This window comes from Saimiri boliviensis, chromosome 17 (genome assembly GCF_048565385.1).
Source record: "Saimiri boliviensis isolate mSaiBol1 chromosome 17, mSaiBol1.pri, whole genome shotgun sequence".
Lineage (NCBI taxonomy): Eukaryota > Metazoa > Chordata > Mammalia > Primates > Cebidae > Saimiri > Saimiri boliviensis.
Window position 1 is genome coordinate 23,333,960 of NC_133465.1, and position 27,947 is coordinate 23,361,906.

The 27,947-nt window shown below is 37.8% G+C and overlaps 1 protein-coding gene across 1 annotated transcript; it reads right to left on the minus strand.

Annotated features, from left to right (window-relative positions):
* Nucleotides 1-1,618: 1,618 nt before the first annotated feature.
* On the minus strand, nucleotides 1,619-27,620 carry SPATA22 (spermatogenesis associated 22). Its single transcript, XM_003933075.3, has 8 exons — nucleotides 27,236-27,620; nucleotides 25,237-25,346; nucleotides 23,376-23,504; nucleotides 21,148-21,208; nucleotides 20,924-21,019; nucleotides 10,096-10,438; nucleotides 9,425-9,554; nucleotides 1,619-1,947 (listed from the first exon to the last, which is right to left on the minus strand). Exons 2-8 carry the CDS (start codon nucleotides 25,277-25,279, stop codon nucleotides 1,940-1,942), a joined length of 810 nt encoding a protein of 269 aa, XP_003933124.2. The 5' UTR covers nucleotides 25,280-25,346; nucleotides 27,236-27,620; the 3' UTR covers nucleotides 1,619-1,939.
* Nucleotides 27,621-27,947: the final 327 nt, after the last annotated feature.

Consider the following 27,947-nt stretch of genomic DNA (forward strand, 5'->3'; position numbering starts at 1 on the left):
ATTAACCTTTACTGACATCCAAAAGAACCTTCTGCTTACCAGATGTGGTCTTCCATTTCCTCATTATGCAGAGAAACACAGTTTTCCACTGTTAACTGGGATTGAAGTACCACAGGCAGCACAGTAAACCCCTTTCTGCCTATCGACTCAGAAACATAAAGAACCAAAATTGCCAAATGGCAGTCTCAACTTTCGGCAGAACGGAACCGACGAAGCACTTCTGGTGAAAGCACTCCTCCCTTTAGAAGCGTACCAGACACTTCCTGTGCACAATGTCAGATGCTCTCAGCCATCTTCTTATTCCAGCCACAGCTGCAGTAACCAACTCTGCCCAGACTTCGACCAGCTTCACATAGATTCAGTCTGACAGTATTACCTCAGGCCCATTCCATCTGCTTCTTGAGTCCTGCCATATGGTTTCTCTGATCACATGGAGTGGAGTATCATGGAAAACCAGCCCAATACTCACACATACCCAACCAGAAAGTGGAAGAGAGTTGTTGCTGTGTTGGTCACCCCTTACGTACAGGTGCTGGGAGCTTATGCATATATGCCTTAGGTCCTCCTTGTGGCTGCCAACCCATTAAGCCGTCCTAGTAACTGGTCTTCCTCCTTCCCTACTTAACACCCCCACTATTGCTTACTTCTTCACATGAACTAAAATTCTCAAACTACTTACAAATAAGACTTTTTCTCTGTCTCTACTTTTTGGGTAACTAAAGCTATGATAGAAAGTAAGATCTGTAAATCAACAGAGCCCAAAATTGTGGGGGTAGGAAGCAAAAGTTCTGTGGGTACGTTAGTTGGTCTAATAATGAGGAAAGTCAACCCTGCTACCATTCCTTGATTTCCAGACTTATGAATCATGGCTGTGGGAGAAACATGATGATATATGCGCTCCTGGTTCAAAGCACACCAACCTTTCTGGTACCCCTAATTTTTGTTGCTTTGTGAACTGCTTTGTCTCTAGCATTTGCAACAATGCCTGGCACAAAGCAGATTTGCATTAAATATTTGAATTAAATGAACCACACAGACTAGGAGTTCCAGAACAATGCTTAGTAACAGTACTGACAGTGGGCAGACTTGTCTTTTTCCTGACAGTGCAAATACCTCTAGTATTCCCCCTTAAGCCTGATGCTGGCTTTTAAGCTAACTCAGATGTATTAATTATTAGCCCATATTAAATAAGCATGATCTATTCCTCTTATAGTGAGCACTGTTATCTAGGATAGTTGTGAAATTTAAGCAAATAGATGGGTTTTTTTTTGGTTTTTTTTTTTTGAGACGGAGTTTCGCTCTTGTCACCCAGGCTGGAGTGCAATGGCGCGATCTCGGCTCACCGCAACCTCTGCCTCCTGGGCTCAGGCAATTCTCCTGCCTCAGCCTCCTAAGTAGCTGGGATTACAGGCACGCGCCACCACGCCCAGCTAGTTTTTTGTATTTTTAGTAGAGACGGGGTTTCACTATGTTGACCAGGATGGTCTCGATCTCTCGACCTCGTGATCCACCCGCCTTGGCCTCCCAAAGTGCTGGGATTACAGGCTGAGCCACCGCGCCCGGCCGCAAATAGATCGTTTTAATAAAAACATTAAAATTGTGCTTCAAAAACTCCACATTTAAGAGGATTCAAATACTTTAATTCAACAAGTGAAATACAGGAAAACAGTAGCTATAAAACTATGGAGATGGTAAATTAAGCAATAACAGAAAACTGCTATAATTTATGCTATTTAAACTTCCTTTTATCCCTACTTAAGTTTCATTCATTACATTAACATAATACTGCATCTCAACATCTGCAATTTTGACAAATGCCTGGAAAGTTTTTTGTTCAGAAACAGATGCCGGTCTGACAGAAACACATTTGAAAATGTTCTTTTTCTGGTCATAGTTGCCAATACATCTATGAACTCGGCCTCTAATCAGTCTTGGAAGTTCACGATCCTGTTTTTCAAAATATAAATATAAAAAAATTAATTATTACTTCCTTTGAATTTCAATTTTTTAAAATATTGATACAATCAACTAAACATGTATCACCTCAAAATGCTGCAATTCTTTCACGTGAGTCAGGGCCCCAATGTTGACAGGACTCTGATAGTCATTCACATATTGGTGCCCTGTAGCAGAGGAGAGACCCTCACTTGGTAGGCTAGCAAGTTGTTGCTTCTTCAAAGACTGAATAATTCCCAGGGTAACAACACATCAATTACCCACTCTTATATTGGATTCTCAGAGTTCCACTTTCAGTAGGCAGCAGACTGGGTGATTCAAAACAGCTCATCAGATAAGAGCAATTAGAATAACTGGATGAACTGTTTTGTTAAAAATCTCCCAGCTGGGCATGGTGGCTCACGCCTGTAATCCCAGTACTTTGGGAGGCCGAGGTGGGTGGACTATGAGGTCAAGAGATCAAGACCATCCTGGCCAACATGGTGAAACCCCGTCTCTACTAGAAACACAAAAAACACAAAAATTAGCCAGGCGTGGTAGCACACGCCTCTGGTCCCCGCTACTCAGGAGGCTGAGGAGGAAGAATCTCTTGAACCCTGTGGGCAGCAATAGCCGCCATTTTGTGATCTACTCAGCCATGTTGTGGTTTGCATAAGTTTCAGTTTAATGTTTCCTGTTGACAAGTTTCAGTTTAATGTTTCCTGCTGATAAGTTTCAGTTTCTGTAGTCCCCCCCTCCCAATAAGTTTCAGTAATGTTTCAGTTTCTGTTTCCTGCTGTTAAGTTTCAGTTTCCTGAAACTTACATAAAACTGAAACTTACATAGGCCGGAATTTCGGAATTTCCCAATGGCAAGCTACCCTTGCCCCGCCTTTCTGCCTGCGCCTATTTAAGCTGTGAGCTTAGCAACAATAAACGAGACTTGATCAGACTCCTGTCTTGTCTCCATTCTTCGCATCTCCTGTTCCCATCCATCCCCACGCCCTCCCTTCGAGCTCCTGTTGTTGTCCTGCAGGTCGGGACAGAACCCAGGAGGTGGAGGTTGCAGTGAGCAGAGATTGCACCACTGTACTCCAGCCTGGCAACAGAGCAAGACTCTGTCTCCAAAAAAAAAAAAAAAAAAAAAATCTCCTTGTGGCCAGGCATGGTGGCACTAACACCTGTAATCCCAGCACTTTGGAAGGCCAAGGTGGGCGGATCATGAGGTCAGGAGATTGAGACCATCCTGGCCAACATGATGAAACCCATCTCTACTAAAAATACAAAAATTAGCTGGGTGTGGTGCTGCCCACCCGTAATCCCAGCTACTTGGGAGGCTGAGGCAGGAGAATCACTTGAACCTGGGAGGCGGAGGTTGCAGTGAGGAAGATTGTGCCACTGCACTCCAGCCTGGCGACAGAGCAAGACTCCATCTCAAAAAAAAAAAAAAGAAAGAAAAAAAAATCCTCATAAGCATCAGAGAGATATCAAAACAGTGAAGAATTACAGAGACCCCCCTCCATCTAGAAGAGTATGGGACTCTCAGATGAAACCTGATTTGTAGGGTGCTTTCTCCCTGAGATATCTGCAAATTACAGAAAGGCAGTTGAGATTCTAAGAAACTGAGCAGAGCTTTCAGACTTGTATATGTGGAGAACAAGTCTGAGGCTCCCAAAGAAAAGAGATTCTAGTAACCACGCCAACTCTGACCCAAGACTTACAGTTGGTACTCAAAAGTGCTATCTATGTCTTTAGAGACAAGTAAATCAGAAAAAGACTAGCAATCTCCAAGTCCTCTCAATTATGAATAAAATTAAAGCATTCTGAATTGCTTTCATTAAATAGTCACAAAAGGCACTAATTATAAGGGAAAAGACTGATGATTGATAAAAGGACTGTATTAAAATGAAAAACTTCTGTTTATCAAAAGCCATCATTAAGTGTGTAAAAGTGAACCACATATGTGAGAAAATATTTGCAATGCACATTATGGACAGAAAACTTATTCCCAGAATAGTTAAAAAAAATTCCTAGAATCAGTAAGAAAAGGACAAATAACTCAATAGAAAAAACAGCAAGATGCCCAAACAGACTTCACAAAAGAAGACATCCAAATAGCATATGAAAAGGTATTTAATCTCATTACTCCCCAGAGAATTGTAAAGAAATAACACTAAACTTACTCACCAGAATAATTATAATAAAAAAGACTGACAATAGTAAGCATTGGTAAGAATACAAAGAAACAACTCTCTTACATTGCCTGTGAGTATTTAAATTGACACAATCCTCTGAAAAATTCTTTGACAATAACTACTATATTTGAATATACACGTGATCTATGACCCAGCAATTTTACTTCTTGGTATATATAAAACAAAAATACATGCAAATGCATAAAAGACATAGATAAGAATGTTCATAGAACATTATGTATAACAGCAAAAATCCAGAAACCCAAATCCCCACCAACAGTGAAATAGAAAACTATGGTATATTCATGCAACACAGTATTTTACACAGCAATATAAATGAGTGAACTATAACTACACACAACATAGATGAATTTTACAAACATTGTGTCAAGTAAAGGAAATCAATTTTTTTTTTGCCCTCTGGCATTCCTGGGCCCTCTCCCCCGACTCAAATATTTTAAAAGACATACTATATGATATTATTTCTATAAAGTTCAAAACAGAATTGATGACATTAAAAGCCAGGCTAGTGGTTGGTTACTTGTAGGTAGAAGACAAGAGGTAGTGAACAGGAAGAGGCACAAGGGGGTTTGGGGTGATGGCAATGTTCTATTTCTTAACCTGGGTAGCATTCACTTTGTGATACTTCCTAGAACTGTACAGTTATGATTTTTATACTTTTTTGTAAATGTTATACTTCAATAACAAAGTTTTTTAAAAAAATCAGACTAGATAAAAATAATACTCATTCAAAATATTATAGGAATTGACATGACAATTATTTCTTGATCACCTACTATGTGTCATGCACTGTATATTCATGTCTCATCATTTAATCTCCATAACAACCTTTTAAAGTAGGAATTTGTTTCCCCATTTTATAGATTTATTTTTTAATCTGAAATTCAAGTAATTTAAGCAGGTTACTTAAGGTCATAAAACCAGTAAATGCTGGAGTAAATGCTAGAATCCAAGTCTGATTTCAGAATTGAGGACAATATCGGAACTAAGGTTAAACTTTTACAAAGCATGTAGCTCTATACAGCCTCAATGTATGTAGGTCTACAGCCTCCTTTGCAATTTCCAGACTTCTGTGTCACCAAGCCAATACTTTCAGTTCCCTAAACAAGTGAAGCTCTCTCTTAGCTTCATGTCTTTGCATATGCTGCTCCCTCACGTTAGACTACATCCTTCTTTCCCTCCCCAACACATTTGGCTGAGTTGATTCTTATTAGTCCTTAAAGATCTAGGATAAGTTACCACCTTTTTAAAAAATCTTTCCCTGATCTGCCCCATCTTTCTTACCTACTTCTTTAGCATGCTGCACATACCTAGCTCCACCATGCCATTCACCATACCACAGTGTAACATTTCTGTACCAGTCTCACAAACTCTTTGGGAGAAAGAGCCATTTACCATTTATATGCCCCTTTATATCCCTCGCTTCTAGCACAGTACCTGGCACATAGAAGGCTCTTCATATTATACAAATAAATAACTTTCATATCAGAACTAAACCAAAGTGTTGAAAGTACTAAATTGTTAACAGAATTTCTATTTCGACTGAATTGTAGCCTGCACTTTTATATTTTGTTGACATAGGCTTTGCGAAGAATACTTTAAAAATACTCACAATTTCATAAAATACACAAGGCAGAGTATTTTTCCCATCCCTCAGAAGAAAAGTCTTTGAATAATATGGGCCAGGTGTAACAGCCGAATCAAGAACAGCTAAGCAATATTGAAATGGGGGAAAAAATAAATGTTGGTAAATTGCAAATAAAATTTAACAAAGTTGATGTTTAAATAACTATTCATATTATGTATAGTTCTTTTTATACAGTAATAATAAAGAAGACATTTTAAGAAGGGAAGATATTTCTCAGACAGTTTTATATGAAGGAAAACAAAACTTCTGAATTTCTCCAACTTAGGAACAGACCATCTACCAAGCTCATACAATTGACAAGAAATGCCCATCTGAAACTTTTTCCTTAGAATGTGCAGTATAGAGTGGTTAAATCCCCAGAACAGTCTACAATATTATAATAATAAAATGGACAGGTATAACAAATAAGCATCATAATTTAATGAAAAAAGAAACATCGAATTAGAATCAGGAGTCAGGTGTTCAAGTCCTAGGTCCTTCAACTTACTAATATTTTGTGACTTTGAGCAAACTGAGTTTTTTTTTTTTTTTTGAGACGGAGTTTCGCTCTTGTTACCCAGGCTGGAGTGCAATGGCGCGATCTCGGCTCACCGCAACCTCCGCCTCCTGGGTTCAGGCAATTCTCCTGCCTCAGCCTCCTGAGTAGCTGGGATTACAGGCACGCGCCACCATGCCTAGCTAATTTTTTGTATTTTTAGTAGAGACGGGGTTTCACCGTGTTGACCAGGATGGTCTCGATATCTTGACCTCGTGATCCACCCACCTCAGCCTCCCAAAGTGCTGGGATTACAGGCTTGAGCCACCGCGCCCGGCTTCGCAAACTGAGTTTTTAATTTATTTTCATTACACACATTTAAGGTATACAACATATTTTCATATATATATATAAAAAATAATTCCTACAGCAAGCAAATTAACATACGCACCACTGTCCATAGTTATGCTTTTTGTGTGTAGTAAGAGCCTCTGAAATCTACTCTCTTAGCAAACTTTTAATATACAATACAGTAATATTAACTATAGACCTCCTCTGTGCATTAAGTCTCTAGACTTATTCATCCTACATTGTAAGTTTGTACCCTTTGACCTACATCTCCCTATTCCCTCCTCGAGTAAATTGTTTAACCACTTTCAAAACGATTTCTTCACCTATAAAATGCAAATTGTAATTCATGTTTATCTCAAGAAACTATTATCAAATGACAGCATTATTCATTTATTTAATAACCATCTACTGAGTTATTTGGAGGCTGGCCTCCATTTCTTCTAAAAAAAGATCCAGTTATCCTTTAGGAAAATTACATTTTTAGCCACATTATTTGGATAGGATTTGTCCCCATCCTCAGATCCAGGAGTGAACTGTGAGTGACTTAATTCAATCAGCATATTTTATTACTCAACTACACAGTTCAGGGTTTCCATGCTGGGTGTGTTACATTCAGAAATGACTATATGCAAAGACTCATTTGTCAATTTCTAGGAAAGAGCAACCAGAAGAAAAACCTAAGAATGTGATAGTGTGGCATAAGAATGCATAGTCTAAAGAAATTTAATAATCAGCTTGCTACCATAAGGGGAGAGTCAGAAGCTTCTGGAGAGACTATAGGGTGGAGCCTTAAGATAGAGCCAACACTATGACTGGCCAGAAAGATGGAGAGAAGTCACTGTGCCATCTCTTCAGCAACTAGATCAAGCTTTGCCTAAAGTAAAAAACCCAGCTGCTTTTCAGTTTCATGAATAATTCTCTATTATTGTTGAAAAGCCACTAAAGTTGTTTTTTGGGGGGAAGGTGGAGGGGGAGCCTTGCAACTGAAAAGGACCTCCTATATACTGTGCAGTGTGCTAGACATTAAAGTCTAACAAAAAGGAAGTACCTACCTTAGGTAAGTTTGGAGTCTAGCCTAGAACTCAGGCTTATTAAAGCACTGTGAAAGCTAACCATCACATATAAAAGCATGGAATCCCCTCATTTCCTGGTAAGAATGTCTACTGCTGTTTATATTGGGTATTGTGATATTTTTAAAAGGATGATTCTGGAGTGAACCTGAACAATTCACCAAAGAGAACCTGGGGAAATGAATGGAATTAGCACATCCTTCTAATAGGCTCAGGCTATTTCTAATATTTCTACTCTGCAAATGAAGTGAGAGCCAAAGGCATCCTTCACACAGGAAAAAGCAATTTAGTGGGAAGTCCAACAGGGTTTAAGATATTTGAAATAGACGTTCTACCTCCAACAGTATTCTAGTTCTGACAGAAAACAGACATGAAACAGAAAACCATCTGCTATTGCAGTTATATAGCTACCAGTAAGAACTGAACAAAGTAAGAGCTAAGACAAGCTTCAATGTAGAGTAGTAACAGCCACACCAACCAGCTCAGAAACATGATTCAGGCAAAATGAGGACGTGATGAAGAATCCCTGAAGTATATGGGAGTTCCAGAGGCCAGAGGCATGGAAACCTCTAAAAAGCCAAAAGTGAAAACTGAACAAAACCAGCCCAGCCAACACCTTGATTTTGGCACTGTGATATCCTGAATACAGAACACAGTCAAACCCACATGGACTTCTGATCTACAAAACTTGAGTTAGACGTGGGTGTGGTTTTTAGCTGCTAAGTTTCCATTAATTTGTTAAGCAGCAATTGAAAACTAATACAGTGTGTTTACTCAGAGTCTGAGTCTCTATTGAATCCAATGTCACTTTATATAATAAAGCTTTTTCCTTAATGGTAACAAGAGAGAAACTGGAATCATTTTTAGGTGAAAGTTCAACATGTGCAATGAATGCATGGATGGAAATCTGAGACACTGATCACTACTTGCTGAGGTCTGTCGGGCAGAACTTGACTCAGTGATGTATAGATGAAATACACTTATACACTTAGTACTGTCATTTGAGTGGGCTAGGGATGGTCATCAGCTGCCTTTAGAGGGCAACTGCAGCTAACTGACCACTACTCCTTATATATACACATTTATATTTACATTTATATATAAACATAAGGAAAAGGAGGCTGTATCTTTCCTGTTGCTGCTATAACAAATTACCACAAACTTAGTGGCTGGCTTAAAACAACACAAAAGCATTATTTTAATAGTTATGGAGGTCAGAAGTCTATAATGAGTCATCAGAGCTATGTTCCTTTTGGAGGCTCTAGACTAGCATCTGCTCCCTTAACTTTTCCAGCTTCTAGAAGATGCCTGCATTCTTTGGCTCATGGCCCCTTCCACCATCTTCAAAGCCAGCAAGGCAGCATCTTTCTATCTCTCTGACTCTGACCTTGATGCTTTCTTGTATAAGGGACCCTTGTGGTTACACTTAACCCAACCAAGTAATACAAGATAATCTTCCCATTTCAAGATCCCTAACTTAATTACATCCGCAAAGTCCCTTCTGCCATATAAGGCAGCATTCACAAATTTTGGTAGTTATAATCTAGACATGTTTAGGGGGCATTATTCTATCTACCACAGGGACTATTACTAAAACCTCAGTTCGCTGAATATACTTTAGGGAGGAGCAAAAATCAGACTGTTTTATTTGGAAGAAAAAGGACTAATCAGACATTAAAACTTGTTGTCCAAATAGTATTACTGAAGTATTTTTGAAGTATTTTACCTACCTAATACTTCAAAAAGAAGTACACTTTTCTGTGCATGTTCACGCCAGTACTTCATGCTTTCAATAACTGCAGAAATAATTCTTAAAGAATTGTCTTTTTCCTTAAACTGTACCTGATACAATGAGGTTTCCTTTTGAAAAAATAAAAAACATAGCATTAGAAAAATATTTCTTTTTTCATCATACTCATTTATTTTCTCTGTAAAAATTCTAAGTCCTTACAATGGACAAATGTGTAAAAAGAACTACTGAAAATTTTAGTTACCCCCCTAATTAACGCCATCATTACTCTACTGGAGGAGGAGAAACCAGGGTGCACTTGGAGACAATTAATCAAGAGGAGAATTATTTACATGGGCACTTGTTCACTCATTCATTCACTGAATATTTTAAAGCATCATATGCCAGATCCTGTGACAAATATAGGTAAGGCCATTCCTCTCCCTAATGCACTCACACTCTAGGGAAGGAGCCAGCAGCCATTCATATCCTCTAAGAAAATATTCCGGAAACCAACATTCACCCACTTCAATGGAACTGAACATTTATGCTAATCAAGTAATGTATGTCATGGAATTGATTTCAGATGCCCTTATCTCTGTAAATTTCTAAATATTTACCTCACATTAAAAAAAATGTGAATAGGTCATTAATTGATATTTAAACATTTACCTTCAGAGCATTTTCTTCTGGAAAATCATCCAACATTTGTTTCTTATATTGATTTTGTTGAAAATTGGGCTTAAATGTCTGTAATGCACTGTTTTTGTCTAGACCTCTCATTGTGGAACCAGATATTTTTAATGAATGTGTTTGTCTAGGTAGCTCGGTTTCTTTGTTGCGAGATAAGTTAGGAGGTTCAGGTATTCTTAATTGTTTTTGTTGCTGAGCTCCCAAACTCATTGGACAGGATTTTTTTCCATCATTTGCCACTAAGTTTGTTCGTTTACATTGAGGTCTAAAATCATTTTTATTCCAAGTTTTCAAGCTGGTAGTTTTGTTACCATCTTTGAAGCTGTAATAGTGAGAAAAAAAAGAGAGAGAGAGAGAATTTGTTTCTATAAGGTTTCTTAATTATTAAAAAAAAATAATTAATTTGTATGGCAATTTATGATATAGAAAGCACTTTATAACTACTAACTACTTAGAAATTCCAAATACATCACAACAACCCTACAATATATTATTATCTCTATTTCTAGATGAGAAGACTGATTCCTAATGAGGAATTAACTTGCCCGAAGTCATACAGCAAATTACTCACAAGTCTAGAGCCCGCGAAATACAAGATGTCCCAACTCAGAGTCTAGTACTACAAAGTATATTTTTAAATAATAGCATCCTTTTTACCATCCAAGTGGTAAGATTTTGAGGGCATTTGCATACTTCTTTATATATTCAATTTTTAAATTTTCTACAAAGTAAAATTTAAGAAGTTAAACTGTGGCTTATCAATTATTTTAAATCACGAGAAGAATACATATAGGTAGGATGCAGAGTTATTAATATTTGATTAGAAATTTTGTGCTTTTACTATGTAGCTTAAAAGCCCTATAATGAATTAAGTGCAGCATTTGCCAGCAACATTAAGTGTGTTATATCAGCTGACCAGAACATTATGTTAGATGCGAATGAGGCCAAAATCAAAAGCATAATTGCTGAGCAGGCTAGTTAGGAGTTCCACAGGAAGTAAAACTAGTCCAAGTCACAAATTCTTTTTTTGTTTGTTTTTTCTCAGAGACAGGGTCTCGCTCTGTCACCTGGGCTGGAATGTAATGGCGAGAACACAGCTCACTCTAGCTTCAATCTCCCAGGCTCAAGTGATCCTCTTGCCTCAGCCTCCTGAGTAGCTGGAACAGGTGAGTGCCACTATGCCCAGCCAATTTTTGTTAATTTTTTTATAGAGACAATGTTTCACCATGTTGCCCAGGCTGGCCTCAAACTCCTGGGCTCAAGTGATCCACCTCCTTGGCCTCCCAAAGTGCTGGGACTACAGGTATAAGCTACCATTCCCAGCCCACAAATTCTTAATTCTCAATAATTTTCCTGGAAATGCAAGTATCACAAGAGGGCAACCAATACAATCCATCCTTTATTTAGGTAAATAATCCAAAAGAGGTCTAGGTATACTACTGAGCAGGAACAAATTCAAATTTTATGAGGCCTGAAGCTTGTACAATTTAGGAAACACTGTTAATTGGGTATAAAGTTAGTACAAAATAATAAGAAAGCATAATTACAACAATTTAAGTTATAAACACCACAAACATCACAGTACTCAGAAAAAATATTACTAGAATTATTAAAATTAACTGCCTGATACCCTTTTATAGGAATTTTTCCTACATTGATCACTTCTTCATATGACAATAATTTTATAATATTTTTTGGATTCATGATCTCATTATGTTGCCCAGGTCAGTCTCAAACTCATGGGCATAAGTGATTCTCCTGCCTTGACCTTCAGAATAGCTGGCACTGCAGACATGTACCACCAAACCCAACACTTTTGTAATTTTATTTTCAATAAAGAGAACAGAAACACAGTTTTGTCTTTCCTCTCTCTCACGGTTATAGAAATTACTTTTATTATTCATGGTCTAGAAAAATTTATTTCAGCTTTATAACTCTATTGGTAACAGCACATTTGTAGTAATATCAAAAATCACTGATCACAGATCATAAAAGATATAATAATAATGAAAAAGTTTGAAATATTGCAAGAAATACCAAAATGTGACATAGAATCATGAAGTGAGCACATGCTGTTGGAAAAATAGCACCAATAGACTTGCTCAATGCAGGGTTACCACGAACCTTCAACTTGTAAAAGTGCACTATCCGTGAAGTGCAAAAAAGTGCAATATGATGCGGTATGTGTATATAAAGAGGATTTGACTGGATTAGAGATCCAACTATATGCTGTCTACAATCAACTCAGTTTAGATTCACAAGACACATAAAAGCTTAGAATAAAAGGATGGAAAAAGATATTCCATGCAAACGGCAACCAAAAGTAAACAGAGGTGGCTGAGTTTATGTCAGACAAAATAGACTTTAAGTTAAAAGTTGTCTCTAAAGACAAAGAAGGTCATTATATAATGAAAGTGGGTAAATTCAGTAGGAAGATATAAAAATTGTAAATATATACACATCCAGTATCAGAGCTCCTAAGTACATAAAGCAAATATTGACAAACATAAAAGAAAAATTGACAGCAATATAATAATAGAAAGAACGCTCAATACTCTACTTTTAATAATAAATAAATCATCCAGACAGAAAAATCAATAAACAGTGACCTTGAATAACACTATGGATCAAACGGACCCAAAAGACATACACAGAATTTGCCACCCAACAGCAGAAGACTATACATTCTTCTCAAGAACAGATGAAACTTTCTCCAGGATAAGTACCATGTTAGGTAACAAAATCAGACTTAACAAATTTAAGACGATCAAAATCATACCAAGTATCTTTTCTGACCATAGTGGTATAAAACTGGAAATGAATAACAGCTAGAAAATGGAAAAATTCACAAATATAACAACACACTCTTGAACAATGATTGATCAAAGAGGGAATTTAAAAAGAAAATTTTTAAATTATCTTGAGACAGAAACAAAACACAGCATACCAAAACTTATGGGAAAGCAAAAGCAGTGCTAAGGGAAGTTTATAGAAATAACTGCCGAAGTGGAAATAAAAAGATCTCAAATAAACATCCTACCTTCACACCTAAAGGAATTAGAAAAACAGAACAAACTAAGCCCAAAATAAGCAGATAAAGGAAATAAGACAACTAGAATAGAAATAAAATAGAGAATAGGAAAAAAACAAACAAAAAAAAACAAGAAAAAAAAAACAAAAGTAAAACTAAGCTGGGCACAGTAGCTCACACTGTAATCCCAGCATTTGGGAGGCCAAGGCAGGTGAATCACCTGAGGTCAGGATTTTGAGACCAGCCTGTCAAACATGGTGAAACCTCGTCTCCACTAAAAAATACAAAAATTATCCCGGCGTCATGGTGGGTGCCTGTAATCCCACCTACTCGGGAGACTGAGGCAGGATAATCACTTGAACCCGGCAGGAGGAGGCTGCAGTGAGCCAAGATCGCACCACTGCACTCCAGCCTCGAACAGAGTGAGACTCTGCCTAAAAAAAAAAAAAAAAAAAAAAAAAAAAAAAGGCAAAACTAAGAGATTTTTTGAAAAGATAAAGTCAACAGCCCCTTACATAGACTAAAAAAATAAAAGAGAAGGTTTAAACAAATGAAAGAGGAAACATAAAATGGATTTCTCAGAAATAAAAAAGATCATAAGGGGCTATTATGACCATTATATGACAACAAATTAGATAACACAGAAGAAATGGGTAAATACCTAGAAACATGCAAACTACCAAGATTGAATCAAGAAGATGTAGAAAGCCTAAACAGACCAAGAAGAAGAAGATTACAGAAGTAATAAAAAACTTCTCAACAAAGAAAAGCCCAGGACTAGACAACTTCACAGTGAATTCTATCAAACATTCAAAGAGAAATTAATACCAATCTTTGTTAAATTCTTTCATAAAATAAGAGGGAATACTTCTAAATTTGTTTTATGAGGGTAGTATCACTCTGATATCAAAATCAAACAAAGACACTGCTAGAAAACTAGACCAATATCACTAAAAAACATGGATGCAAGAACCCTCAATAAAATACTAGCAAGGCAAATCCAACAGCACATCAAGAAAATTACCTATCGAGTACTCTGCTCATTACATGGGTGAGGTGACAGGTTCCATACTTCAAACCTTAGCATTCACAATACTCCCATGTAACAAATCTGCACATGTATCCCCTACATTTAAAGCGAAAGTTGAAGTATTTTCTTAAAAAATTACATACCATGATTAACTGAGATTTATTTCTGGGATGCGCAGTGGTTTGATATGCGCAAATCAATAATGTTATACACCACAGTAGCAGAATTAAAAATAGATGCAGAAAAGGCACCTGACAAAGTTCAACATCCATTCAGTTTACTCTCAAAACAATAAATACAGAAGGAACATACTCCAACATAATAAAGGTTATTTGCAAAATTCCCACAGCTAACATCATAATGGGGAAAAACCGGAAGTTTTTCTCGAAGATACAGTACAAGGCAAGGATGCCCACTCTCACCACTTCTATTCAAACATACATACAGGCTGGGCATTCTAAATCTGAAAATTCAAAATTCGAAATCCTCCAAAATTTGAAAGTTTTTGAGCAACAACATGAGGCTCTATGGAAATGCTCATTGAGGCATTTCAGATTTTGAATTTTCAGATTTAGGATACTCAACTGGTAGGTATTTTGCAAATATTCCAAACTCCAAAAAAAATCTGAAACATTTCTGATCCCAAACATTTCAGGTAAGGAATTCTCAACTTTTCTGGGAAGTCCTAGACAGTCAATTAGCCAAGCAAAAGAAATAAAAGGAGTGCAAATTGGAAAGGATGAAGTAAATGTCTCTGTTTGCAGATGACATGATCTGTATGTAGAAAACCCTAAAAACTCCATTAAAAAACTTTGTTAGAACTAAAAAACAAATTTAGTAAAGTTGCAGGATACAAAATTAACATACAAACGTCAGGAGCATTTCTTTGTATGAATAATAGATATCCCGAAAGAAAACCAGGAGAATGATCCCACCATGATAACATCAAAAAGAGTAAAATACTTAGGAATAAATAGCCAACATGGAGAAAGGGCTATCCACTAAAAAGTATAAAACATTGATTAAAAAAAAAAGACACTAAAGAGAAAATAAATGAAAAATCCTGTGTCATGGATTTGAAGAATATTGTTAAATGTCCAAGCTACCCAAAATGATCTACAGATTCAATGCAATCCCTATCAAACTTACAATGATATTTTTCACAGAAATAGAAAAAAAAAATCCTAAAACATTAAACCACAAAATGCTTTGAATAGCCAAAACAATCTTGAGAAAGAAGAACAAAGCTGCAGCCATCACACTTCCTTATTTCAAATTATACCTGAAACCTATAGGAATCGCCACAGTATGGTACTGGTATTAAAACAGGCACATAGACTAACAGAACAGAGTAAAGAGCCCAGAAATAAACCCACACATTTACATTTAATTGATTTTCAACAAAAGTGAGAAAAACACATAATGGGGAAAAGATAGTCTCTGCCATAAATGGTGTTGGAAAAACTGGGTATCTACAAGCAGAAGAATGGAATTGGACATTTATCTTACACCATATACAAAAATCAATTCAGCATGGATTAAAGACTTAAATGTAAGAAGTGCAACTATAAAATTCTTAGGAAAAAACATAGCAAACAAACGCCTTAACATAGATCTTGCAAATGACTTTTTAAAATATGACACCAAAAGCACAGTCAACAAAAGCAAAAATCAACATGTGAGACCTACATCAAACTAAAAGACTTCTGTACAGTAAAGGAAATAATCAACAGAGTGAAAAGGCAATCTACAGCATGGGAGAAAATTTTGGCAAACCACTTATCTGGTAAGGAGTTAATATCCAAAATATTTACGGAATTCACAGAACTCAGTAACAAAAACAAGTAATACAATTTTAAAATGGGCAAACAACCTAAATAGACATTTTTCTAAAGAAGACACACAGATGGCCAATAGGTATATAAAAAGGTGCTCAACATCACTAATCAGGAAAACACGAATCAAAACTACAATGATATAGTATCAATTCACACTTGTCAGGATAGCTGTCATCAAAAATTCAAAAGATAACAAGTGTTAGCAAGGGTGTGGAGGAAGGCAATTCTTGCACATTCTTGGTGGGAATGTAACTTGGTACAGCCATTATGAAAAACAGTATGGAAGTTCCTCAAAAAAATTAAAAACAGAACTACTATATAATCTAACAATCCCACTTTTGGATACGTATCCAAAGGAAATGAAATTAGTATCTCAAAGAGATATCTGCATTTTCAGATTCATTGCAGTATTATTCACAATAGTCAAGAGGGCCAGGCGCTGTGACTTATATAAGCCTGTCATCCCAGCACTCTGGGAGACCGAGGCAGGTGGATCACCTGAGGTCAGGAGTTCGAGACCAACCTGGCTGACATGGTGAAACCCCATCTCTACTAAAAATACAAAAGTAGTTGGGCATAGGGGTGTATGCCTATAATCCCAGCTATTCAGGAGGCTGAGGTAGGAGAGTCACTTGAACCTGGGAAATGGAGGTTGTGGTGAGCTGAGATCACACCATTGTAATTACATTGTCTGTCGTCATTGCCTGGGCAACAAGAGCGAAACTTCACCTCAAAAAAAAAAAAAAAAAAAAAAATCCAAGATATACAAACAATCTAAGTGACAGATAAATGGACTAAAAAATATGTCATAAAGAGATAACAGAATACTATTCATTAAAAAGAAGAAAATCCTGCCATTTGTGACAACATGGATGAACCTAGAGGATGTATGCTAAGTGAAATAAGTCAGACACAGAAATAAAAATACTGTATGTGCTTACTTAATATGTGAGATCTTTACAAATCAGACTCATAGAAGTAGACAGTAGAATAATGGTTTCCAGGGGTGAAGAGGTGAGAGAAATAAGATGATGTGAGTCAAAGGCTACAAAGTTATAAACTATGAATAAAATCTAGAGATCTAATGTATAGCATGAGGACTAGTTAATAATACTGTGCTATACAGATGAAGTTCGCTTAGAGAGTAGATCTTCAGTGTTCACACTACAAGAAAAAACAGTAATTATGTGAAGAGATGGATATGTTAATTGGGTTGATTGAAATCATCAGGTCACTATGTATATGCATATTAAAATACCAGGTTGTACAACTTAAATACATATAAGTTTAATTTTTTAAAAAAACAACTTTTTTTGAAACAGGGTCTCACTCTGTCTCCCAGGCTAGAGTGCAGTGGCAGGATTTCAGCTCACTGCAAACTCCACCTCCCAGGTTCCAGTGATTCTCCTGCCTCAGCCTTCCGAGTAGCTGGGATTACAGGCACACGCCATCATGCCTGGCTAATTTTTGTATCTTTTGGTAGAGACGGGGTTTCACCATGTTGGCCAGGCTGGTCTCAAACTCCCAACCTCAGGCCATCTGCCCACCTCGGCCTCCCAGAGTGCTGGGATTACAAATGTGAGCCACCGCGCTCGGCCCTAATTAAAATTTTTTCACATAATAGAAGTACAATAAATATTCAACTGCAGTCAGAACTGTAACAAGGAGAGTGTCAAGAGAGTGTTACAGAGGCAAATAAAAGTCCAAAAGAAAATATTCCTCATATCTTTGGCCATCTTGAGCAAGTTGAAGGAGATTTAAAAGATTAAAAATTTAGTTATATGGGTATTGGGGGTGTGCCACCTCCTTTTATGAATTACTGACAAGTTATATAACATTTTAGATTATTAAACTTTTACAGTAGATCTGTATAAAAAGAATGGTTGAAAGATATGCTGTGTAATAAGAAAACAATACTGGGCGAATCCGTGCAATAGGAATTCTAAGTATTCCACTACATACAAACACGTTAAATATATTTGTGTATTTGTAAAATCCTTAATCAATGGTTTTCTTGGTGGTGATAGACAAGACAGCACAAACTACATAATACATCAAAGCTGTATGTTTTAGCCACAATATATACTGAGCACTGAAGGAACCTTAGATATCATCTAGTTCAACTTTTTTCCCACGGATAAAGATCTAAGACTCAAAAAAGGTGAAATGGCTTGTTTTTTCTGTTGAAAAATAAATAAATGCTTAACTCTGGATCAGTGCAACTATGAATAATTTTCTTTTTACCTTTTTTCTAGAATTATTCTATTATTTTTATAATGAGAATAGTAAGTTATTTCAGAAAAAAATAATATCCCAATATTCCTTTAAAATTTATGCATTTACCTGAAGCCTTTTGCCAGTTTGTGTTCAGTTCTCAGCTTCTAAAGCCTTCATCTCACTGAGCACAATACCTTATTCCTGTAATTCCAGCACTTTGGGAGGCTGAGGTGAGGGAATCACTTGAGCCCAGGAGTTGAAGACCAGCCTGGGGAACATAGCAAGACCTCATGTCTACTAAAAATTAAAAAATTAGCTAGGCATGGTGGTGCACACCTATAGTCAGTCCCAGCTACTCAGGAGGCTGAGGTGGGAGGATTGCTTAAGCCCAGGAGTTCAAGGTTGCCATGAGCTATGATCGTGCCACTGCACGGCAGCCTGGGCAACAGGGTGAGATCCAGTCTCAAAAAAAAAAAAAAAGATTAAAAATTTTTAAATTTTAAAAGTCCTCATATCACCTCAATTCCTCAACTGAGATTTCTTAACTACTAAGTAAGTGCAAGCTCAGTGTCTCCTCAGAGTCTAAAGCCAATTGTAGGAGCTTTGGCAAAGAAGCCCATCTTTACTAATCTTACTAATTGCCCATATCCTAATTCTGGTGAATGAAATCTGTGTTGACAATGTGTCTAACAAAGGAGTGTACTTTATTCTTGAAAACTCCATGTCCCAAGGAAGTCTAGACTAGGCTGCCAGAAAAAATACAGGATGCCCAGTTAAATCTGATTTTCAAATAAGCAACAAATTTTTGATATAAGAATGTCCCAAATATTGGCTGTAACACATACTAAAAAATTACTGATTACCTGAAATTCAAATTTAACTGGGAATCCTTTATTTTTATTTGCTAAATCTGGTGATGCTAGCCTGGTCTCTAAACCTGAGGATTAGACCTTTAACTGGTTCAAAAGATCTTCAACAGATTACCAGCTGCATTTTAAATGTTCTCTGTTCCTGGATTTTCTGTTGTATTCCAACAGTCTGACAGATCATGTATTAATTCAAATTGTAATATCCAATACTGGCTACCTGTCCAGATTAAAATATTTTACCTAGTTTTCTGTCTAGAGCTTGTCAAAACGGATTTTATTCTAGCACCTGAAGTTGGAACAATGTCTCTAAGAACCATCCCAAACCACTGAACAGGCCCAGTTTTAAGGCCTTGTTGTGAAGAAACTAATGGACTGGTCCTGGGGAAACTAGCATGAACAATAAAATCAAAACTCTTTTTTTTTTTTTTTTTTTTTTTTGAGACAGAGTCTCTCTCTGTCACCCTGGCTGGAGTGCGGTGGCACTATCTTGGCTCACTGCAACCTCTGCCTCCCCAGTTCAAGTGATTCTCCTGCCTCAGCCTCCCGAGTAGTTAGGACTACAGGTATGTACCACCACACCCAGCTAATTATTGTATTTTTAGTAGGGACAGGGTTTCACCATGTTGGCCAGGATGGTCTCAATCTCTTGACCTTGTAATCCACCCACCTCGGCCTCCCAAAGTGCTGGGATTACAGGCATGAAATAAAGGTATTATTTCAATGTATTTATTAACAACTATATAAAAAATTCTCCCTTTAAAAAAATACAGTATCTTCATCTAATAAAAAGAATAGTATTAACTTCATATGGTTGTTGTAGAGATTACTGAAATAATTAACAATGACTGATATATGTATTTGGTGGTGTTTTCCCAGCACTTTGTTTCCAAAATTATTTCCTTCAATATTGCCATTTATCCAAGGCTATTAAAGACCAACCGAAAAAAAAATCCATGTTCTTTTTCTACCAGTTTTTTCATGCTATTTAAACATTAAACTTTGATCCTTATGGCAAGAACCTTCACCATCTTTTCGACCATCTTATCCACTCCTTGAGCCCCTACTGTTGCAGATGCATATGCATCTCAGCCTCCATTTTTCTTTCTTCTTCCATTCTGTTTACCTTGAAGCTGACTGTCTTACAGGATAAGAATGAGCACTCTAACTGCTTCTCAATTCCTAAATATAACCAATACTAAGATATGATTCCGATCTATTGTCAATTAAATCATTAATAATCCATAAGCAAAATCATAAATAATATTGCCATAAATTTCATTATCACATTAAGAACCTTTTGAAGCATAATCAGCAAATTTACATACTTTTAAGTTTTCCAAGCATGTTCTTAAGTTCGTTTATAAAACATGATTAATACCGCCAAAGTTACTATTTAGAGAAACTGTCTAAATGTAATTCTATTTAAGAAATGAAGAAGTAAAGGAAGAGGGAAAGATGAAGAGAAAGACAGGAAAATGAGAAGGAATAGAAGAACAAGGCCGGGCGCAGTGGCTCAAGCCTGTAATCCCAGCACTTTGGGAGACCGAGGCGGGTGGATCACGAGGTCAAGAGATCGAGACCATCCTGGTCAACATGGTGAAACCCTGTCTCTGCTAAAAATACTAAAAATTAGCTGGCATGGTGGTGCATGCCTGTAATCCCAGCTACTCAGGAGGCTGAGGCAGGAGAATTGCCTGAACCCAGGAGGCGGAGGTTGCGGTGAGCCGAGAGCACGCCATTGCACTCCAGCCTGGGCAATAAGAGCGAAACTCCGTCTCAAAAAAAAAAAAAAGAAGAACAAAGAAATTTTAAGTAGACTCACCTCCAACCACTCTGGCTTCTTTCAGATTTTGATTGAATAGAATTAAAGACAGAATCTTGACTTCTCAGAGGACGAGAAACTGAATGTGGTATTTGCCTTTCAAGGAAATATGTCTTGTTAAATATTAATAGTTTGCTTTCAAATTGAGAAACTAAGATATACATAGAAGAATAACATCAGTCAGTAACAGATACACATCCACTGGTTTATATTTTTCTACATACCCGGTGTCCATTGTTTTTATTACAGGAGCCAACTCTGGATTCATAGCTTCCCAGGCCCAATCTCAAAAGATATAAGTAACATAGATAAAAGTAAGATAGGTAGTATTTTTCAAAATAATAACTTCATACTTATTTAATTTGGGGGGTTTTAAAACCTGAAGAAGAAAAGAACTTGCATATACAAACTTCGTTGGAAAACTTGTCACAGCCTGCCTTATTAATTTTTATAGATGTCTTTCTTATCCATTATATTTTAAGCAAAGATAATTTAATCAGTATCTTTTCTACAATCAGTTCTAGTATAGTACCTCAAACTTTGTAACATGAATTTCATTTAATCCAATGTTTCTTGAACTTTTTAAATCCCACCAACAGAAAGAAATACATCATAACTCAGAACATATATATGCATGGTGTGTGTGTGAGACAGAGATAAAGAAAGGAGGAAAAAGAATATAAAACTTCACCATCAAATCTTATCCTTAATATTGCGATACACTGACACAGTCATGTATCACTTAATGACAGGCATACATTCTAAGAAACGAATTGTCAGGTGATTTTGCTGTTGTGCCAACATCAAAGAGTGTGCTTACGCAAACCTGGAGAGTGTAGCTTGCTACACACCTAGGGTGTAGTTATAGCCTATTGCTCCTAGGCTGTAAACCTGTGCAACATGTTACTTCACTCAATACCATAGGCAACTGTAATATAATAGTATTTGTGTATCTACACATATCTAAACATAGAAAAGACACAGTAAAAACATAATAGGAAAGATAAAAACCAATACACTCAAGAGGGCACTCACCATAAATGAAGCTTGCAGGACTTAAAGTTGCTCTGGGTGAGTTAGTGATTAAGTGGTGGGTAAATATGAAGGCCTAGGACATTACTATACACTACTGTATACTAAACACACCATATATTTAGGCTATACTAATTTATAAAAAAAAATAATAAAGTATGCTATGACATCATCACAGCTACTATGTCACTAGGAGATAGAAATTTTTCAGCTCCATTATCATTGTAACGGCACCACCATCACAAAGGTCAGTCCATCACTGACCAAAACATTGTTATGCAGTGTATGGCTGTATTTTCTATTCTACTCTACCTTATTCTCTTCTATTTCTTCTTCTTAAAGATCAATTATATCCCAGCCCAACTAATGGATCAAGACAAAAATTTAAAAAACAAAAAACAAAAACACTGTTGTAGTCTTCTCTCTTACCCAATACAGGAAAATTACTATTTCTGACAAAGAGTAGCCCTGGTCAGAGCCCGAAGTACTTCAGGAGGACACGCATCATGAGATACAGAGGACAGCCTACCAATGACCTCTGAGAACTAGAACTAAAAGGTTATGTAACTCCCAGCAAGGACAACTTAGTTCATGTGCCAGCTGAAGCTACAAAGAAGCCCACTGGACGAAGGTGTGTCTTAGTCCATTTGCACTACTATAACAAAAAATACTTCAGAATGGGTAATTTATAAATATGATACATTTATTTCTTAGTTTTGGAGGCTGGGAAGTCAAGGCTTTTTACTGTGTCCTCACATGAGGAAAGGATCAAACAGCTCCCTCAAACCTTTTGTAAAGTTACTAATCTTATTCATGAGGGCAGAGCCTTAATTACCTCCTAAAGGCCCCACATCTTAATACTATCATACCAGCAGTTAAGTTTCAACGTATGAATTTGGGGAGGGGGGACACACTGAGACCACAGAGTAAACAGTCAACAAATGAATGAGGCAAAAAATGCCCTCAGAAGAGAAAAAGACTATAGCCAGGCACCAGGTATTTTCAGGCACTTGCACTTCCTAAAATCTATCTTTTTTTTCCATTTCTCCTGTGTTCCCATGCATACTTATCCCTACTATTGAGGCAATTCATGTGTTTCCATTCTTTACCACCAAATATATAAGCTATAATATCCACATGTATTTTAAGAATGACAAATATTTTTTACAATATATGCTACTACTTTATTAGAACAAAGGTTCCAAATCTAAGATACTCCATTTAAATGCTAAGCCACCCTTGTAGATAAAGAAACTCAAACTCCTGACCTGTAATGTTCAGAAAAGAGCCATGTAATTTCTATATGTGGATAACGGAAAGAAGAAAAACTCTGTTTTCAATTATAATAAAATAGAAAATACAATTTTCTATAATCGTAGTTTGTATTTCGTGAAAATTTTTATATTATTAATTTTCTTACCTGCAGGTAGAGGAGGAAAATCAAAATTGTCAGAAGGAGTACTGATACCTGAATCATCTTTAAGTGGATTGGAAGTTAATGGCTGTCGGTTCCTCTTTTTCTGATTGAACAATGGAACAGGCAAACAGCCTAAATTGAATGCACCAATAAATTAGTACATAACAGATGCATAAGCAGATCTAGTTGTAAAATAACTAGTAATATAATATACATTTTAAATCTGTCTACTTCTATATGCTAATATACTTCTACATTTCTATATCTTTGGATTTTTACATTCTTTTTAAGATCCTGAATAGCCTCATTTGTCTCTTCGAAAACCTTTTCTTATTCTACCCTAACACTGTTTTAATTCCTCACACATGGAATTAATTCCCATCTCCTCGCTCATCCCCCAACCTTTCCAAATCCACTTTTTGTCTTCCTTATCCATGTCCTGTGCTTGCCTATTACCATAACCACTGCAGGGGACCTCTGGAGTACAATGGAGATGAAGAAGAACCAAGCTCTGAACCATGCTTGGAACAACAGTGCCATATCCTTTTGAGCCTTGGTTCTCAAAGCTTCACTGGACTAAGATTCATCTAGAATGCTTAATATGCAGGTTCCTAGACTCCACTCTCACAGATTTTATTTTGATAGAGTTAGCCTGGAACTCAAAACTCTGCAATTTTAACAAGTACCCCAGGTGTCCGTAATTATATTTCTTTGTGGATCATTTTGAGAATGCCTTAGAGAGTAATAATATCCAGAGAGTAATAATATCCAGTCCAAATAAGAATAAATACTTCTACCAATTCCTCCAGAGAGATCTCGGATCTCAAGTCAGGCTAAAAGTCACAAAATATAAACTTTAAAACTTAGGGAACTCGAAGGGGAAACAAGTTCAAAAATCTTGTGCATTGCTATAAAGCAAGTCAGTAGAAGAATCTAGATAGGACGCAAGATTCTTAATACCAGTTCAGATCCCTTGCCACTGTACCATTCTCTAACTGGTCATCATCAATTGTATTACAGGCAAATACAGACTCTCTGAAAACTCTCTGATTGAAGGCTGGGAGAATTAAGTGGGCTCTGGCATCAGATGGCCTGGTTCCGAATTAAGACTTCAAAGTAGGTTTGAATTACAACTTCAAAGTATGACCTTGGGCAATTTCCCTAAACTCTTTGTGCCAATATGACATATACTGACAGCATAATGATTAAGAGCATGGACTAAGAGCCAGATTCCTAGGTTCAAATTCTGATTCTGCGACATCGTAGATCACTTATTTAACCTCTTTCAGCCTTGGTTCTCTCATCTGAAGAACAGAAATGACGATAATAACCTAACTCAGAGGACTGGTGTAAGGATTAAATAAATATATACAATTAATGTCTTGAATACAGTTAACCCACCCAAATAACAGTTACTATTATCTTCAATATGCATCATCATTCCCCTGGTTCTCATCATCCTTGCCCTCTGTCTTTATACTATAAACTGGGAAAGCAAAAGTGATAGGAGAAGCTATTAGAAAGACAGAAGTGCTTCTGAAAATATTTTTAGCAAGTCAGTCACAAATACAAACAAAAACAGATCTATTTCTTTGTTTCCAGTTCAAAAGCACAGAATAACTCAAGCATGTCTAATTTGTAGAAAAAAACACCAAAATAAATCCAAGAAGTTTGATCTTACTCCCGTATCTACCACTAAATGTTTTGTCTTGAGTAAGTTATTTTACTTCCTGGGGCCTAAAAAGTAAAGAGGCTAGACTAACCGTTCAATCTATTTTAAAGTTATTTCCAAAATGTTCCATCTATAAACTATACAAGCTTTATATGATATATAGAAAATTGTAAAATAAAAGTTGTTCAATACCTGCTGTACTTCGAGCTGAATTTTCATTTAGACTTCGCTTCATTTCCTTCAGTATCAAAATCTATAATTTTCCCTTCAGCATTCAAATTTATGACGTTGTCCCACTAAACCTGCAAAGAAATAAATTTATAACTCATATTGTCTCACCATAAAACCAAATCCTCAACCCAGTAATTACCGAAATTATGGTTTTAAACCACTTTCAAACCTGATCATGTAAATACTGGAGGGAGTCCCTTGCTTTCCAAGAGTTTACAACATAATCCACTTCTCCAACCCTGTTCAAATTAAGTTAACGACTAGAGCAACTGTAACCTTGCTTCCGAAATATATTGCTTCCGAAATATATGCAGATTTTTTCAAACAGTATATGTAATTTATTTTAGAATCCGGGACCCACAAAGAGAATTCTGAACCAGAACTACCAAGAGGAAAATGGACGACAGCATTGGCAAATATATACGCTTCCAAGACCAGGAAGGAAACACAGTACTTAGCCACTGGGAACATCCTCTATGCCCCACTTTAAGACACTGTGGGGGTTATCTGCCTTGGCATCACTTTGAACTGCCTGGATTATATAATACCAAAGACTAAGTCCTCCTGAGATCAGGACTTCAGGACCAGCCTGGCCAACACGTGAAACCCTGTCTCTACTAAAAACACAAAATTAGCCAGGCAAGGTGGTGGGCACGTATAATCCCAGCACTTTGGGAGGCCAAGGTGGGCGGATCATCTAAGGTCAGGAGCTCATGACCAGCCTGACCAACATGGTGAAACTCCATCTCTGCTAAAAACACAGAAAATTTTTAAAAATTAAAAAAAAAAAAAAACAAAAATTAGCCGGGCATGGTGGTGGGCACCTGTAGTCCGTTATTCAGGAGGCTGAGGCAGGAGAATTGCTTGAATCTAGGAGACGGACAGAGGTTGCAGTGGGCCAGGATACCACCACTGCACTCCAGCCTGGGCGTTAAGAGCCAGATTCCGTCTCCAAAAAAAAAAAAAAAAAAAAAAAAAAAGACTAACTCCTCTCTTCATATCCAGAATAATTGTAATGATAAGTTGCAACTCCATTTCCACAACTTCAACAAGTGAAACAAGTTTTTCCTTAGCTTTCTTCTTTCACAATAGAAGTTCTCTTGTAATTTTGCATGTTTAGCCCCCTAATACATTTCGACCCCAATCTAATTCAACAAACACTTGCCCATTGCATGAAGAGGCAAAAACAAACCCAAACCAGGTAACTTCTGTTCCAAGTTCACGACCCAATGAGACAGACAGACACATACACAACTAAGCAACATGCGAGTCAGACTGAGGTATTCAACTATCGTGTGTAAAAATAAAACTTGGGAAACACGAGGTCGGGTGCTGCCTCTGCTTTGTTCCAACATCTTAGGCTTGAAGATGGGCAGAGACAGACCCTTTAGAAAATATTCTTGTGCCATCTCTTTCCTGGTAGGAGCCAGGAAAGAGATTCTGCCACTTTCTCTACCAGCGCAACTCACATCCTGTATTTAGAGGGACTTAAAAGGCTAAGACGTTTTTAAGTATTAAACAAACAATAAACAGCAGCAAAAATGTTCTTTTTTATTTCTGAGACGGAGTCTCCCTCTGTCCCCCAGGCTGGAGTGCAATGGCGCGATCTCGGCTCACTGCAACCTCTGCCTCTCGGGTTCAAGCGCTTCTCCTGCCCCAGCCTCCTGACTAGCTGGGACTACAGGCGCCCACCACCACGCCCAGCTAATTTTTGTATTTCAGTAGAGATGGGGTTTCACCACGTTGGCCAGGCTGGTCTCGAACTCCTGACCTCGTAATCTGCCCACCTCGGCCTCCCAAAGTGCTGGGATTACAGGTGTGAGCCACCGCGCCCGGCCAACAAAAATGTTTTCAGGTGTAACATTCTCCCCACAGGGTCACTGATCCTGAAGGCAGGGACCCCAAGATGAGGGAAGATGAGCAGGGACCCCAAGATGCCACTCATCCTGAGGACAGAAGCCCGCAACCCCGGCTTCTGAACGGACCTAAGTGGCCTTAGTAAGAGGGTTGGTGGCATTCGTGTGCAAAAAGTTTCCAGACTGAGCATGGGCGCGCGCACACAACGCCACCCACACACGCCGCGGACTCAAATGGCGGCCAGTTTTGGCTCCCGGTCGGGGCGTGAGAGAAGAGGGTCCAGTCAGAGCAGAGACGCTCTTCCAAAGGCCTCTCCCGACCCGCCCACGGATGGGGCAGTGTGGTATCTGGGGTCAATGCCTCTTTCCCTTTTAGACCCTCCTGCCAACCCGACACACAGCTTCAGCCCTCAGTTTCCCTCGCCTCAATCAACAGTCGTCCGGTCAGCAACCACCGCCCTTGTCGCCTGCAAAGAAAGTGCGGGAATCTACTGTGCGTAGGCGCCGTGCTGTGCGTAGGCGCCGTGCTGTGCGTAGGCGCCGTGCTGTGCGTAGGCGCCGTGTTATGCGTAGGCGCCGTGCTGTACGTAAGCGCTGTGCAGTGCCTAGGCGCCGTGGGCCGCGCATGCGCAGAGGCCACCGCCTCGGAGCAATGGCGTCCTCGTGGCCCGCCTGTCCTCCTTCGGCCGGGAGCGATAACGTTAACGCGCCTCGGCGATCTCACACTGTGAAGTTCTCACGCTGTTGGCGCAGGGATGGCACCAACCCTTTAGAGTTTTGCCCAGATTGGAGAGGACACTGTCCTGTGACTGGAGA

Coding starts and splice junctions, on each gene's coding strand:
- SPATA22 (XM_003933075.3), bottom strand. CDS start 25,279: ATGAAGCGAAGTCTAAATGAAAATTCAGCTCGAAGTACAGCAG. Junction 10,439..20,923: donor AGAAGCCAGAGTGGTTGGAG/GTGAGTCTACTT, acceptor TCACTATTACAG/CTTCAAAGATGGTAACAAAA. Junction 9,555..10,095: donor CAGAAGAAAATGCTCTGAAG/GTAAATGTTTAA, acceptor TTTTTTCAAAAG/GAAACCTCATTGTATCAGGT.